The 15,096-nt window shown below is 42.6% G+C and overlaps 1 protein-coding gene across 3 annotated transcripts in view; it reads right to left on the reverse strand.

Moving 5' to 3' along the window:
• Positions 1-15,096, reverse strand: part of TRAPPC9 (trafficking protein particle complex subunit 9) — a 450,115-nt gene continuing 435,019 nt past the window's right edge. For all 3 annotated transcript variants that reach the window (XM_036406474.1, XM_054515230.1, XM_036406472.2), the window contains 2 exons: positions 10,139-10,362; positions 1-3,058 (listed from right to left, as the gene is read on the reverse strand). In XM_036406474.1, coding sequence (XP_036262367.1) covers positions 2,879-3,058; positions 10,139-10,362 — 404 coding nt within the window. In that variant the 3' untranslated portion in view covers positions 1-2,878. The remainder of the gene's footprint in view (positions 3,059-10,138; positions 10,363-15,096) is intronic.

A 15,096-nucleotide genomic window follows, 5' to 3' on the forward strand; every position in this document is an offset into this window, starting at 1 on the left:
TGAAATAACAAGCCACAAGTATTTATTCAGGTAAAGTTACATAACTTATGCTTCTCCAGTGCATTCATATATGGGATCAACATCTGCTCTCAGCAATGGCCATTTAAATTAGGAATAATTTATTGCAACCACTGGTTCGTATCAGATTTACAATGAACAGTTCAGCTCATCATGTTCAAAATAATTGCTGGGTGTTTCAGAGAAAGAAAAAGAAGTTTTGAGTACCAAGAAAGGAAAGCAAATAAGAAAAATATCATCCATCTTTCAAGCAGTACAAGGACTGACCCTAGCAGCAACCCCAGTGATTTTAAGCACCTTTCCCTCAACCCCTCTCCAAATTACACTAACACTTAAATATCTTCCTTCTGGACAAAGTTAAAAATGATCCCCAGAAGGAAGAACTTCTTGTATTTCATCTCTTTCACTAAGACAAGTAGAAGTCTGGAAAATTGGGGAAGATATAATAAATGCCAAAATCAACTAAGTGTCCAAGTTGACAAGGGACAGAATCTGCTATATAATGAACAGATACACCTTTAAGGGTCAGCTCACACATAAGAACTTATATTTATGTGCACATATGGCAGATTTATAATGGCATATTGGATACCTAGAAAATATGCAGCCAGCTTTTGTTATAACAGGACCTGTTCCCATTCCAACAGCTTCATGGGCTGTAGATAAGGACCCTTCATAAGTAAAAGGCACAGGATTGTTGCATCCCAGAACAGGCTCCACAGAACAAGACTCTCTATTCTCAGAGAATGCTGTTGAAATATAATTAGAGAACAGTCCCTTAGCTGAGTAAATTAAAGCATCCTGACTACAACAGCATCTACTTTACAATATTTTTATTTCAGTGTGGTCCTTATAAAGCCTTAGCTGTATTCCTAGAATCTGCAGATGATCTTCTGGGAACACTGAATAAAACCCAATTTGAATTTTACTCCAACAGTGTTGTGCAACATAGTCCAGACACTCATGTCAAAACCAAGCTTTTAGAGAAGATGTACTGGTTTAGTTCCTGCTCTCCTTGGATCTTATTTTTCTGGGTGTTACCTATCCAATGACAGAGGATTCAGCCTCATGGCACAGTCTCGGTCAGCCAAGCTCCACCAACACAGAAAAGCAGGCCCAACTCTGCTGTTGGACCCTCTTTCCAGGGGTTTTGTTACTGGACCTCACTGGCACCTGACAGAGCAGTGAATCATTGCAAATAAATCCTCAGCAGGGCTCAGATTTTCATCAGGTCAGGACTGAAAACTTCCACTTTCAAGGCTGAGTCCAGAGCCCCAGCTCAAGCACAAATATTGATAACATTGCCACAACACAGGTTTTTAGAGATAATACCCTGCATATACTGGAAATGCAGCTACCATGCTACAGCCACAGTTCCCTAGGTTGGGAATATTTTTAGGATGAACAGTCACTTGCAAGCATGCAATGAATGGGGTTTGGAGCACTATGGGAAACACCAATCACACCTAAAAGTACCCCTGGGCTTGGTGCAGAGAGCCAGAACTGAGCAGGAAGGGTCAGGCCATGCATTCAGTGGGGGCCCATGTTTGCATGAATTCTAAAGAAACAAAGAATCTGCAGAGAGGTTGTGCATGTAGATTTAAATAATGTAGAGTTAACTGGAGTGTCCCTGCCACATCTTGGTGTATCCACCCCCAAAGCATACTACCACCAAATTTAACTATGCATTTAAGAAAAGACTGAGATAGTTTTTAAACATATGGTCCACGAAATAATGTATTAATCATACAGCTAAAACATCTCCCTGCTTTACATGGGGTAAAAACATGTCTCACTATACAGAAACATTATTCTGAAAAATAGGCTAAATTATCGGTACATTCAACAACTACTCTCACACTCAGTAATTCCATGGCCTTAACTGCCTAATAATTAAACTTAAAAAAACCCCCAAACTTTAAGAAAACAAAAAAAAAAGGAAAAAACTAGACACATTTAAAAAGCACTATATCAGTATGAAAAATCTGGTGAGTAGAGTTTGCAAAAACTCATGAAAAGTTATATTAATGATCATCTGATTAATTCTGGTGAATCTTTAAGAGTCTGCAAATGTTCCAAGTGACTATGACTGTGTAGAACAGAACTGTGAAAGCCTAAATTCACAGCCAAGCCTTAGGCAGCCCAAAAGTTGGCTTATTTATTCTCTCAAGGACAAAACTCCTTTGCTCTTCCTCACCCTCTCTCTTTTCTAGTTCATAGATCTGCCAAACTAAAGGCAGTGACTTTACCAGGAGCAAGTGGCACTGGGCTCAGGGGAGGGAGAGAATAACTGGAGGCTATTCTTACTTTCAGTAGCACACTGAAAAGCACCACTACTGCTATTTACTACCAAAGACACCAAATTCTCAGCAAACAAATGAACAAGAGCAAGCCAGTGAACAAATCTAACAGAGATCTATATCCCAAGGGAACATGCCATGGGTCCAGCATAAACCAAGAGGAATTTCATACAGACACACAAATCTTACTGAAAAAAATGATCAAACAGGATTATTCAAACAGGATTTAAGACCTTCAAACACATTGCAAAATTCAGCCCTCAAGACTCTTTCAAACCACTGATATCAATGGAGTATATTGAAGTACAATGCAAATAGTTTCAAAGGCTTTCTGAAAACAGAGGAAAACTTCAGCATAGTTATAATCTCTCTCTCTCTCTCCCTCTGAAATTAGCTGAAGCAGCTGTCCAAATGACTGTCAGCCAATTCAGAAAGTGTTCAGCTGTTCCTCCAGAGCAGAGACCGTGTCCTGGGGTTGGACAGAAACAAGCTGGGGTCAAGCAGAGGATGTGCCAAGCTCTGCTGTGTGCTGTGGGTGATCAACAGCACCCAGTGCATATTCACAGCTTAGCTGGGGCCACGGGCTCTGTGGCACGGATGTGGACACTGGGAAGGCAGAGCCAGGACAGAGGCAGCTCCCTGCTGCTGTTGTCTTCATGGAATTTGATATTCAGGTAGAAATCGCCCGTGTAGAGGAAGAGAAGTGCTCCAAAGTACACAGAGTCTTTGGCTGGCTTTACCTGGCAAAGAGAATACAAAAATCAGTACAAATAAACCATCAACAAAGCAAATTAATTGCAGTTTGCAATCCATTAGCTCCTTCAAAGGGTCTCAGAGTACTCCAGATTCACATCTCAATAATGCTTTCATACAAAAAGGAGTAAACATCTCGTCCCTATTCTAGTAAAAATGTTACTTTAAAAAATTAATCCTGTTATTCACTCATGCAGTAAATCTGTGCCACAGCTCAAAGCAGAATATGAACCTTTAGGAGTAACTGATTACAAAACAGAATTTGTTTAAGGTAGAGATCACCCTAAATGTCTCCTTAGACTGCATTTACCAACATCTCTATTAAAGTTCTAAATCACATCTCTGAATTAATGTTAAATACATGGTTTAAACACCATTTAACAGCTTAGCAATAAGTAAGTTCATTCTCCCTTATTACTGAGACACAATCTGACTGCAAATTCTAATCAGAACTTGGGTGACTATCATTGAAATAATGAAGTTTAGAAAGAAACTTCCCAGAAACAGTAGCCATCCTGATTTTACTTGTCCAAATTAAATATACAGAGTTCACACTGTTTCTACATTTATGTATCTTCCTTCATTACAAATCCATCTACAATCCATATCTTCACAACAAATAATATATCTCAGTCCATCATTTCAGCAAGACACTTCAGTAATTTCTAACTTTAACACTCCCACCACTGTTCAGCATGTGATAATGTTTGAATTAGTATCTGCTTCCACAAGATGTTAAATCCAGTTTCAGGACGCCTAGAACTGAGCTACAGCAAATGCAAAACACCAAATCAACACAGAGCCATTCCACTGGATGGGATTTTTCCAAAAATTCTGAAAAGGCAGCTTCATCCCAGCAGAAGAGTCCCAAGAAAGGCTGATGCTCTGAGAGAGGTGATCAGGGCTGTTCCCCACTACAAAAAATGTCATTATATGGTAAACTGGGACATGAACAATGGGTTGTGAACTGGGCAAGTGCTCATGGACACCCTTTGCTGAAGGACAATTTGCCACTGCGTGGGAAGACCAGAGCAGGGATGATGGGAAGGTCATGGTGGGGAAGAGGGGGAAGGCAAATGATCAACAGAAGATTTCAAGGGTGCAGGAAACTCAAGAATATTCCAGAGAACTCCCAGCCACCTTCCACAAGGCAGAGTCTCTGTAGCTTTCAGAAGTGAAGGGAATGAGCTGTTTCCATTTTCTCCTGTTCTAGCTTTTTTTTGGACTTTCACTGCTGGGTTCTTTAGCCAGGAGACATCATCCTGTATAGTCCCCTGGGCTATCAATCTGCTTTGTTGGACCTCCCTAAACTGGAAGAAGTCCAGAGAGGGGCCACAAGGTACTGGAGCAGCTTTTCTGTGAAGTCAGGCTGAAAAAGTTGGGGTTGTTCAGCCTGGAGAAGAGAAGGTTGAGTGGAGACCTCACAGCACCTTCCAGTATTTGAGGGAGCTACAGAGAAGCTGGAAAAGGCTCTCCATCAGGATCTGTAGTGATAGGACAAAGAGTAAGGGGATCAAATTTAATGAGGGGAAATTTAGGAGATAGATAGATAGATAGATAGATAGATAGATAGATAGATATAGATAGATAGATATAGATAGACAGATATAGATATAGATAGATGTAGATATTACTGTGAGGGTGGTGAGGCCTTGGCACAGGCTGCCCAGGGAATCTATGGATGCCCCATCCCTGGAAGTATTCAAGGCCAGGCTGGGTGGGGCTTGGAGCAACCTGGGATAGGGGAAGATGTCCCTGCTGGAATGAGATGAGCTTTAAGTTCCCTTCCAACCCAAACCATTCTGTGCTTCTATGACTCTAAAATGCAGCTCCCGCACAAGGGGCTCTCTGTTCACATCCTCAGAGCTGCAGAGCCCAGGCTCCCTTTGGTTTTGGTGCTGGGCACTTCTGCTGACCTACAGCAAACTTTATCATCATCGTGTCATCCACATGAGGGATCAGAGCAGCCACAGCTGTTGCCCTGACCCTGTCCTTGGCATCTCCCCTCCTGGCTGGGTAACAGCTCTGCCCTCTGGCACCGCGTCTGGACACGCAGAACAACATCCAAACATGTCCCCTCGTGCTCCCCTGCCCTTCTCCCAGGGCTGCCTGCCTGATTTCTGCCTCACTGGAGCTGGTGTGGACTTTCCTGCAGAGGAGGGCAGAGGCAGGCACTAATGCCAGCAGTGGGTGCAGGCAAACAGCAAACGAAGCCTCCTCACACCCTGAGCTGTTCCAAGCTCCTGGTCCATTCCTCCTAATCTGGCTGCACCGTGAAGGAATGTCTGTGGCAGCACAGCTCAGAGCCCTTGGCAAGCAGGAAGGTGGCTCCAGGCTCATCAGCATCAACAGCAGACATCACATTCATGGTTTGGGCTCTACCCACGTCTGTTGTGACACCACCGCTGTATCAACACTTTGGAGAAGAAACAGGGAAGCAAAATGAGCTTGAAACCTTTGCCTTGCTCAGGTGCAGGTGGCTCTGCAGAAGCTACAAGATGTTTCCTTCAAAACAGGAACCAAAATTGGAATGTAAGGCTGAGTCTCAGTGGGGCTGCCTACAAAGATTCCCAAAAGATCAGACATCCAGCTGCAGCAGTCAGGTCAGCACAGGGTCACATCTAGCCCAGCTGCTACACCAGGCACAGGACTAAATTTGAGGTTAAACCTACATTTAGGAGTAAAAGGTATCCAAGGTCCAACTACATAAGGGGGATACCTAGTCAGTGAGACAGGGGAGCAGACACAGAATGGTATCCCTAGGCAGCCTGCAGAGCCAGAGCTGAGTTGCCTAAACACAGGTAAGGGGATGGCCTAAGGCACTGAGGACTGGGAAGGTGCCCAGGATGTCTTACAGGATTTCTGGCAGCATCTGGTGGCTGGTAGGAAACCCACAGCACCTGTATGATGGCAAACATCTACTTTTAGGCAACTGAATCTCAGCCCTGTGTTAATGAGCCAGGTTATAGCTGCTGCAAGACCACATCTCCATGGCCTCCTGGGAGCTTAGTGGGGCAGCACCCCTGGTAACCTCCTCATTCAGGTGTCTCAGTCTGGATCTGAATCCACTCAAGTGTCTGAAAAGTGGATATCCACATCTAAGCCAGCTGTTCAACACAAGGATTCACCTGATCAAATGCAGCAGGAGGGGAAATGTTCCCTACACTGCATTAGTCTGATTACTTGCTCAGCCACTCAGAGTGGCCTGTTCAGGTGGTCACCTCCATGGCTGGCAGGACACAGCACCCCACAGCCTGCAGTGCCTGACCCGGCTCAGCCACGAGGAGCACGGCTCCTGCCTGACCCAGACCAAATTCGTGTTGTCCTCCAGCCCAGCAGCACACAGCTCTGGTGTGCCATGCCCAGACCTGTGCCTGTGGGTCTGCTGAATCATTCATCAGGATGCTGACATTCCTGAGCCAGGGCAGAGTTAAAATCGGTTTTATTGAAATTCCACCATTCATGGAAACAAAGATGAGCAGCTTGTACCTCAGAAAATAACGATCGAAAGAAAATCAAGGGAAAAAAGTCCACATTAGTCCTTTGTTCCACCAAGATAGAAGAAAAATTAAGTTTCTAGCTGCATCCTAATCCTTCCCTGATTTAGGCTACCATGTGGGACTGTGATTGCTTAGAACTAATTACTACTTATTTATACTGCTGTAGTACTTAGGGAGCTCAGTTGGAGATTAGGGCTGGTGCCAGCTACTGCTTGCTGCCCCAAAGAGTTTACAGTGTGAATAAAACAGTGCCAAGAAAAATAATTTGTTCCAGATGGGCCACAGAGGACCTGCCAGAAGTGAGCAAATATTCACCATGGCTTCTGAGCTGATTCAAAATGACCATCTACTAATGAATTTCTCCTCATCTCCCACTACCAATCACTTGAGCTTGTGTGTGATAACACACACAGGAAAAAATCCTGCTTGAAGATAAGTGATGGCACAAGCAGGGACAACAAGAGAGGATGAATTGTTGAGAGTTACAGGGTTCTCCACTGAAGGCAATATTTTTTGTTTCAATTTGGCAAAAAAACAACTCTGTCTGATCACTATTCAATAAAAATCAGAGGTAAGAACTAAGAAAATTTAATAACAGAGCAAAAGATAAACTTTATGTTGTGAAGCAACATAAAAAAAATAAATCCACTGTATTTTAATGGGTAAGTTCCACCATGTTAACTCGTGTTTCAAAATCACCCACTGAATAAAAAAAGTTAAATATTTAAGTCATAATGGAGAAAGTCACTTTTTCTGTCAAATACAGAGAAAAATAAGGTTAGCCAAATTAGAAGTTTTCCTTAAAAATGCAGACTTTACTTAATTTAAAATGCATGGAAATAACTCAATATCCTTCAAAAATTTTCCAGAAAAGACTTTGCTTTTTGAAGTATCATATCCAGCAGAGACTTTGTGACACAAACCCAGGCTGCTGCATCGAACTGAGGTAAGAGCACAAAGAGGTGAATAAGCATCACTACATTACTTCCAAGATAAATCTTCTAACTTTGACTTCAAGCCACAAAAAAGGGAAATACAAAATTGTGTGACTTTTACCCTTTCAACAATTTATATTCACACTGCAAAGCAGCACGTGCATCCTGAAAATTCCCATATATGTCCCTTGTCTTCCAGGTAGCAGCAGAAACTGCTTTGAGACTTTTTAGTCTGGAATCAAAAATAACAGTGAGTTTTGAGCATGAGACTTAATATTTAGGAAGGCAGAGGGATCTGTTGGGTTTTTTTTTTGTACCAATAATGAAGTTTCTGCATGACAACAGAGTGAATTTTCAGGGTGTGAGGCGTGTCTGCCCTTGCTGCAATACCTGATGCTCCCACTCCTTCTTGACCACGCACCAGTGATACACCAAACCAGACTTGATTCTCCATCCTTCCTCCCACCCAGCTCAGCCCTGCAATAAATCATGTCAGCATCCCTGTGCCAGTGTCAGTGTGAAGTCAGCCCAATTAACCTAAACTGCTGACCAATGTGGTTTTTGCTAAACTGGACAACTTTGCACAAAAACAAGTTCTCACAGCATCTGTCCTGATGGGCCTGCAGGGGGAGAGGGGAGCATCTTTCACAAGCAGCTGGGAAATGGCAGCACCTCAAGCCACTTCCACTAAACAAGAAAAATAGCCAAGTGCCCATGACCTGAGGTTAAAAAAATGATGGGGACATTTTTAACAGCTTCCATACAGCAGCACTGAGTTGAAAACCAGCAGGGAATCTGGTCCACTATCTCAACTTTTGTTTATAAAAAAGAGAAACTCTGGTTGTCTTTTCATCTCACCCAGCTATGAGCTTCTTTGGTTTTTTTTTACCAGCTCCTGTCTGACTTTTGGCCAAACTCAGAGCAAAAGCACAATTCTGAGCATGGTGGTTCTTCCCCAAAGCATCAAATGCACAAACCAGGACTTCTCATCCCCCCCAAACAGGTGGAACTGTCTGAAATTTATTCTAAATTAGTCATTATGAGGGAAGAAAGGGCCTCTGGCAGACATAAAGGATTTTCTTCCACAATCAAGGCCCTACACCCCAAGAAGGTGACCAAGCACTTTCCCTTGGAGCCTGTGTGGCATCAACACCACACACAGTGAAATGTAATACTTCTTGTCTAAGAGTCGACATTTTGTTCATTTCACCTTTTTGTATGGAAAGGAGGACAAGCAGCAGAAAACAATTCTATTTTTAACTTCTTGGGGATTGTGTTTACAGGAGAAATGTCAAACTCCTGAGCAATGGGGCAAAGGCAGGGACCAGAACGTATGAGAAGGCTGCCTGGGCAGGCACCAGAGACGTGACCTCCTGACTTTTTGCCCCGTAGGAGACTCAATCAGAAGGTAAGAATACATCACACTGACATCTCCCTTTTCCCTCATTAGCCTGGAGGGTCAGGCCCTTTGGCAGCTGGGCATCCAAACACCACCACTCTGATTAAAAACTCCACATTGTCAGAACCAGAGTCAAAGAAAGCCATCCCTGGATGATTTCTGTTGGCATATTTAAATTATTCAGCTACAAGAATGCAGTTAGCCCCCATTAAAAATCGAGCTGATGGTATATTTCATGCTCATTAGCTTTTAGAAATATTTTCTTCTGTGATGCGTAATTGAAAAATATGCATGGTGACTATCTCTGTGATTAACCTTTCATTTCTTTCTAACTAAAGTTCACTTATATATTTAATTTTGACAGATACATTTTATTACCAATCTGAAGAGCTGACATAAACAAGGTCCTAAGCACAATCCCAAACACTCACGCCATTCTTCATGTTTATTTCATGAGTTATCAGAAATGCTGCTCATTCCATTCTGCAGCATTGCCTGCAAATTTTCATTCCAGGTATTTTGTTGTTGTATTTTGGGGGGGGAAGGATGTGGGAGAGAGTAGTGTTATCTGTATTTTTCTCGCCTTAGAAGCAAAAAGCTCCTAGACTTGAATTTTCTAGAGAAATTGAGAGAAAAATCATAATCTCAATTGTTTTAAAAAGGGACTCTTTTTTTCTTTTTTTTTTGCCTCATTTTATGCATTTCTTTATGGTTTTATAACAGTATGCTAAGCATCCAGGAAATGAACCAGCTCATCAGATTGGCCATTAATGCTTAGCATTTTCTTTTTGCAGTCTGTTGTGTTTCCTCAGGACCTGACTAGAACTGATTTGCTGAGTTCCTTGGCTCAGCCTGGGGAATGTTTCTTATGGACTGAAGAAAAAAGAAAGTTATTTAAAATCTATTACTGCAGGCTGTGCTGGGAGACTCAGGGGACTGGCAATATGGTATTGAACATTCAATCTAGGGTTACCCATTCACATTCAGCCAGATCTGGAGTGACCAGAAATTGCTGCCTCTGATAATTTCCTAGTGGTTTACATGGTAAGAAATTGCAGTCTTAAAACATTTCAGAGACTATTCCAGATGCATGCAGCAGTACTGTTAGCAATAGCTGCCATAATCGTGGGTATTTCCAAATATTAATCTGCTTTAAAATGCACAGTAGAGTAATGAAGCCCCTTTCAAATGCACATCACTCAAAATGCTGATACTTGTGACCAAAGAACTCACGGTGTCGATGTGGAAGGTGTTGGAGCCCACGAAGGTGATGGCATCCTGCAGCTCATAGTTGTGCACCCCATTCTGGTAATCCTGGTAGGGCATCATGGTCAGAGCAAAGGGCCCCACGCTGTGCTTGCTCCAGTTGGTCAACTTCACCTGCAGGGGGACAGGGTCTCCCACCTGGCAGGTCACCACGACGTCGCAGTCACAGACCTTGCCATCAACCAGGATGTCTGCAAGGCAAGGGAACAAGTCCTCATTAGGCTGGACACCTGCTTCAGAAACTGTATTAATGTTGGCAGGAGGCTCAACATGAAAAAAGTAACCTCAATGAAACCAGGAGTGTGGGAAAGTTAATTCTGGGAGAGACAACCCAGTGCTGTGCTGTTGTACAGGGCACCTGCTTGAGAAAAACCAGCTCATGAGGGGCTGATATCTGTCCACAGATGCTGAAAGAGCTATGAAAAAACCCCAATTATGATATATACACAGGCACCAGAAGATATTTTTTTAACCTCCTCCCTTGAAGGCCAAAGCCACAGACCATTCCTCATGGTTCTGCAAATCAACAGCACAAGGTGAAGGGAAATACAAACAGGAACCATCAATACAAACAACAGCTAGAGAGATCCAGGGCTGGAGGCTCATGTTCATGTGTTACAGCCAGAAGAAATCCTTCTGTGTGGAGGTGAGCTTTTGGAGCAGGACAGACATTGGCAGAATTTGCAATGTAATACATAAATTAAAATACTGATTATAAGGAAAAGAGGGATTTTGAAATTATACTGGAGTACTACAAGCTTGTTCACTCTTTGCACTTTAAATCACTCTGGGATTTCTATTTTTAATTTTCTACTTTTCTTTCCCTTACTGGGACAGCAGAAAATATAAAGCCTCTAAATTGGTTACTGCTGGGACAATGACAGCCAGAGTAATGTGTCCATTAACCTTGCCCATTTGCTTATACAGAACCAAAATGTTTCATTACCAACACACTATGAAATTGCCAGTCCAATTCCCTGCTCTGAAAGGGTTCCCAGTTGTGCAGTATTACTGTATTTTTCAGATGAGGGTTATCTCCAATGCACTATTAATACAGGAACATTTCTATTTCACTATGGGTTCATGTTCAGAGATAAGAGAAAGCCCTGGGCACATGTAAGAAAGCATCCTTTGTGTGAATACCTATCCCCACAATCTCATATGCCCATGAGGCATTTCCATCACTCCTGCTCCTCCTTGGATGCTTGCCTTTTGACATACATCATACTATTCCTCTGCATTGGATTTACATTAGTAATATCCCCTCTTCAAGGAAAGACACTATTTTTATGCTTCAGGAGTTTTCAGAGAAAAAAAAAAATACGCCAAAATGATTTTTTTTAACTTAGTTTTGTTTTGTTGCTTTGGACAAAAAGTGCAAAATGATGCATGTTCTTGTGATGCCCTTTAGCCTTGCAAACTGAACAAGCCTCAACACAGGCACTGGATAAAAAACAAACTAAAGTTATTGCCAAAAAAGAAAAAAGTTCAGAGAGGAACATTTATTCCAGAGGTCAGGCCAGCAAAGCTGAGATAGCCAGATGAAAACCTCTCCTTGACCAGAGCTGGGGAAGACTCCAGGGAATCTCAGCAGTGCAGATGAACACCTGGAGGGAGGTGAGAGGACAGAGCCAGGCTCTTTCACTCAGTGCTGCCCAGTGGCAGGATCAGTGTGCACACACTGAAACACAGGAGCTTCCCTCTGACCACCAGGAAATAATTTCTTTCCTGTGAAGGTGGCCCAGCGCTGGCACAGATTGCCCTGGGAGGTTGTGGAGTCTCCATCCCTGGAGATTCTCAAAACCCATCTGCACATGGTCCATGGCAAGTGGCTTTAGGTGGCCCTGCTTGAACAGGGATGGGACCACAGTGATTTCCAGAGTTCCCTGCCTATCCTGTGATTCTCTGAAAGGAAGTGATAATCACCACTGCATTTAGGGAAGGGATAGAAAACCTTTATGGCATTGGATTTCTCCTGCAGCATCACACTCTAATGCCATGGCTGTCCTGCCCAACATGATCAATCTGCTTCTTGCAGTATTGCCCTAAGATCATGGTGGTGAAGTAGTGGTTATAATGGTATCCCATTATCAGGGATTAACTGACTTGGGTTTCCCAAAATCTCAGGTTTCTGTGGTTGGGATGACCCTGAGGTGTCAGAAAGTCTCTTTTTCCCAGCTCCGTGACCGAAGAAGTCGTCGAGATTCGTCAGTTCTGCTTTTCAAGGTTGTTTATTTTTTCTTATCTATTACATTCTTTCTCTGACCTGCTGAGATCTGTCCTGCAGGTCAGGTTGTGCCACAGCACTTGCCCTTGGGGTGGTGTTATGTTATTTTTTATACTGAGAACTATGTGTACTTTATTTGCAACAATTTTCCAATACCTATCACCTATGTTAGACAGTCTGTCTCCATTCTAAACCAATCAAAAAGTGCCACCATCACAGCAGAAGATGAAGGACAAGAAGAAGAAGGACAGGACATGTCCAGATTCCTCCATCTTACTTCTTGAACCCCCATTCTAAATCCCCAAAATTCTGCTTTTTCACTCTGTGATAGTTAATTTAACTATCATTCTACTCAAACTCTTGTGGCTTGTGAATCTTTGAGCCTCTTGCCAGGGTCTCAAATCATCCAGAGCAGCCAGAGGAATGTCCTGGGTTCTGACACCAAAACACAAAGAATGTGTGTTTGTGGATAACCTTGATGCTTCCCCATGTCCTGGCACAGAGCTGAAGTCCAGTTGCTTCCTTCAAAAGCAGTGCATTTATATCAATTCATTACTTTACATCAGTTCCTGTTTCCAAGCTTCTCCCTGGAAGGTGACTCCTTTCATTAACTAAAAAAAACCCCAAAACAACAAACCACTTGTTTTCTGCTTCCTGCACCCAGTGGGTTTTACTGCTGTACAAAGGGTTAGATCCCCAGACCAGGACAAACCTTTGGAAATACTCCCTAAGCTTAGTGGATGAATCTATATTTTCAAGCTGCTCATCAATTGCCTCTTAGCTTCAATGGTCTGCTGTAGGAATTGTAAATGAACCCTTTGCCCTCTATCTCTACCTTTGTATCTAATAATAGCTCAGAGCATTTCTTTCTAATATCTTCATGAGAAAATAGAAAATCCAAACAAAAGGGAAGCATTTAAGTCTGGCTCAGCCAGATTATTTTTTTTCCTCATTCCTAAAAAAATAAAATAAAAAAATTCTATTCTTTTAGATTGATTTAAAAGTGTGTGTGTGTGTGCACACATGTGTTTGTGTACATATTGAGAGATAATTTCCTTCCTTCCCAGAACACACTTCCCTCCTGCAGTACCAGAGCCAAGGATCTCAATGAGATGTCAGATGAGAGAGCACACATGGCTGGCGTGCAAAATACTATGGAAAGGAGTGTTTAAAAACAGCCCCCTTTCATCAGGGAGAACAGCTTGGTTTGACAGGCAGCTGCACTCCCTTCCTGACACAGAAAACATCTCATGGACCAGACGGATTTGCTTTAATATTTTCATCCATGAGCAGAGGAAAAGCCATGTGCACAAGGTCCCATTTCTGCAGATTCAGCTCCCTCACACAGATGGCATATAAAAGCTGAGACTGCTCACACCACTGCTGTGAGAGTGAATCATTACTGGCTTCAGAGTACAGGAGCTCTGAATCAGAAGATGCAGTCACTAGCACAGAAATCAGTCGTGGCTGTATCTCCATCCTATGAAGATTCAGATACGAGAGAAACAGCACTTGAGAAAATTAGAAGGACCAAGTTGAGTTCCAACTGCATTTATAAATTGTATTTTAAAAGTGGCAGCATAAAACCTGGATGACAGAAGGGGGGGAAGCATAAAGACCTAGCAATCTCCCAAACTCCTTTAATTAAATGTTAAATCATTTTTGAAGTAATGCAATAAAGCAACAGAATGCTGTCCTCCCCACCCCTTTTCCTCCTCATTTACCTACAATGCCCACTTGTGTTGGCATCCTTGGGTGTCAAAATTACCCTGCAGTGCCTGACAGCCATGAAAAAAGGACAGGCATTGTCTCTGCCACACATTAATGAACAGGCACAGGGCCATTCTCTTTTCCCTCCAGGACCTTCCCTAAGTGATTCTTGTATCAAGGGAGAAAATGTTATCCAACACATTTTAGAAGGTGGAGGATGAGGCTGCTACAACCACTGAGAAGGGTGATTAGGAAGCCTTGCTTTTTCATTGACAGCCTTTGCCAAGCCTTTTAGGATCTCAATGAATTAATCTTTAAGATGGAAAAGCTGCTTCATGGCCCAGCTGATGGGTGATGCTTATTGCCACCACAGGAAATCTGTGAGAGACCATTATGTAAAACTAATACATCAGTATTCTTATAATGTCTTTCTTTCAGGACTTCATAACTCTCAAGAAAAGGGAATGAATGTTGCTATCAGAAAGACAATGACTATTCCACAAGAAAAATATCATTTACCATCACCTGCCAGGTGCACTTGCGTCTACATCACCCAAAGGAGCTGCTTGGAACTGAACACCAAACATTAATAACATTTTTTGTTATTTACTCTGCTCATATTAACACACAGTAAGTTGTTCTTGCCACTTTGTCAAGCTCCCATGCAAGAACTCATTGGTCCCCCTGTTTATCAAGAGTCCTGAGTCATGGCTAATTGCATTTTCACACCCAAGTCCCTCTTTGCCGCTGTCCAAGTTTAATTTTGGAAAGCCACATACAAATACATTTAATCCCAGTGGAAATGCATATTCCAGCAATGTTTTCTCTCCTCACTCATTTTTGAGCTGGTTTAAAGCAAAACAGGCTGCAGAGAAAGGCAGGGTGGTTTTGCTGATCTTTACAGGGGAGGGATGGAGAAATTTCCATTGGATATTTCCCTTTAAACTGGATGCTGAGTCCCCAGCTGATGCACTTGCATTGGCCTCTG

Source organism: Molothrus ater, chromosome 1, assembly GCF_012460135.2.
Source record: "Molothrus ater isolate BHLD 08-10-18 breed brown headed cowbird chromosome 1, BPBGC_Mater_1.1, whole genome shotgun sequence".
In the NCBI taxonomy this organism is placed as follows: domain Eukaryota; kingdom Metazoa; phylum Chordata; class Aves; order Passeriformes; family Icteridae; genus Molothrus; species Molothrus ater.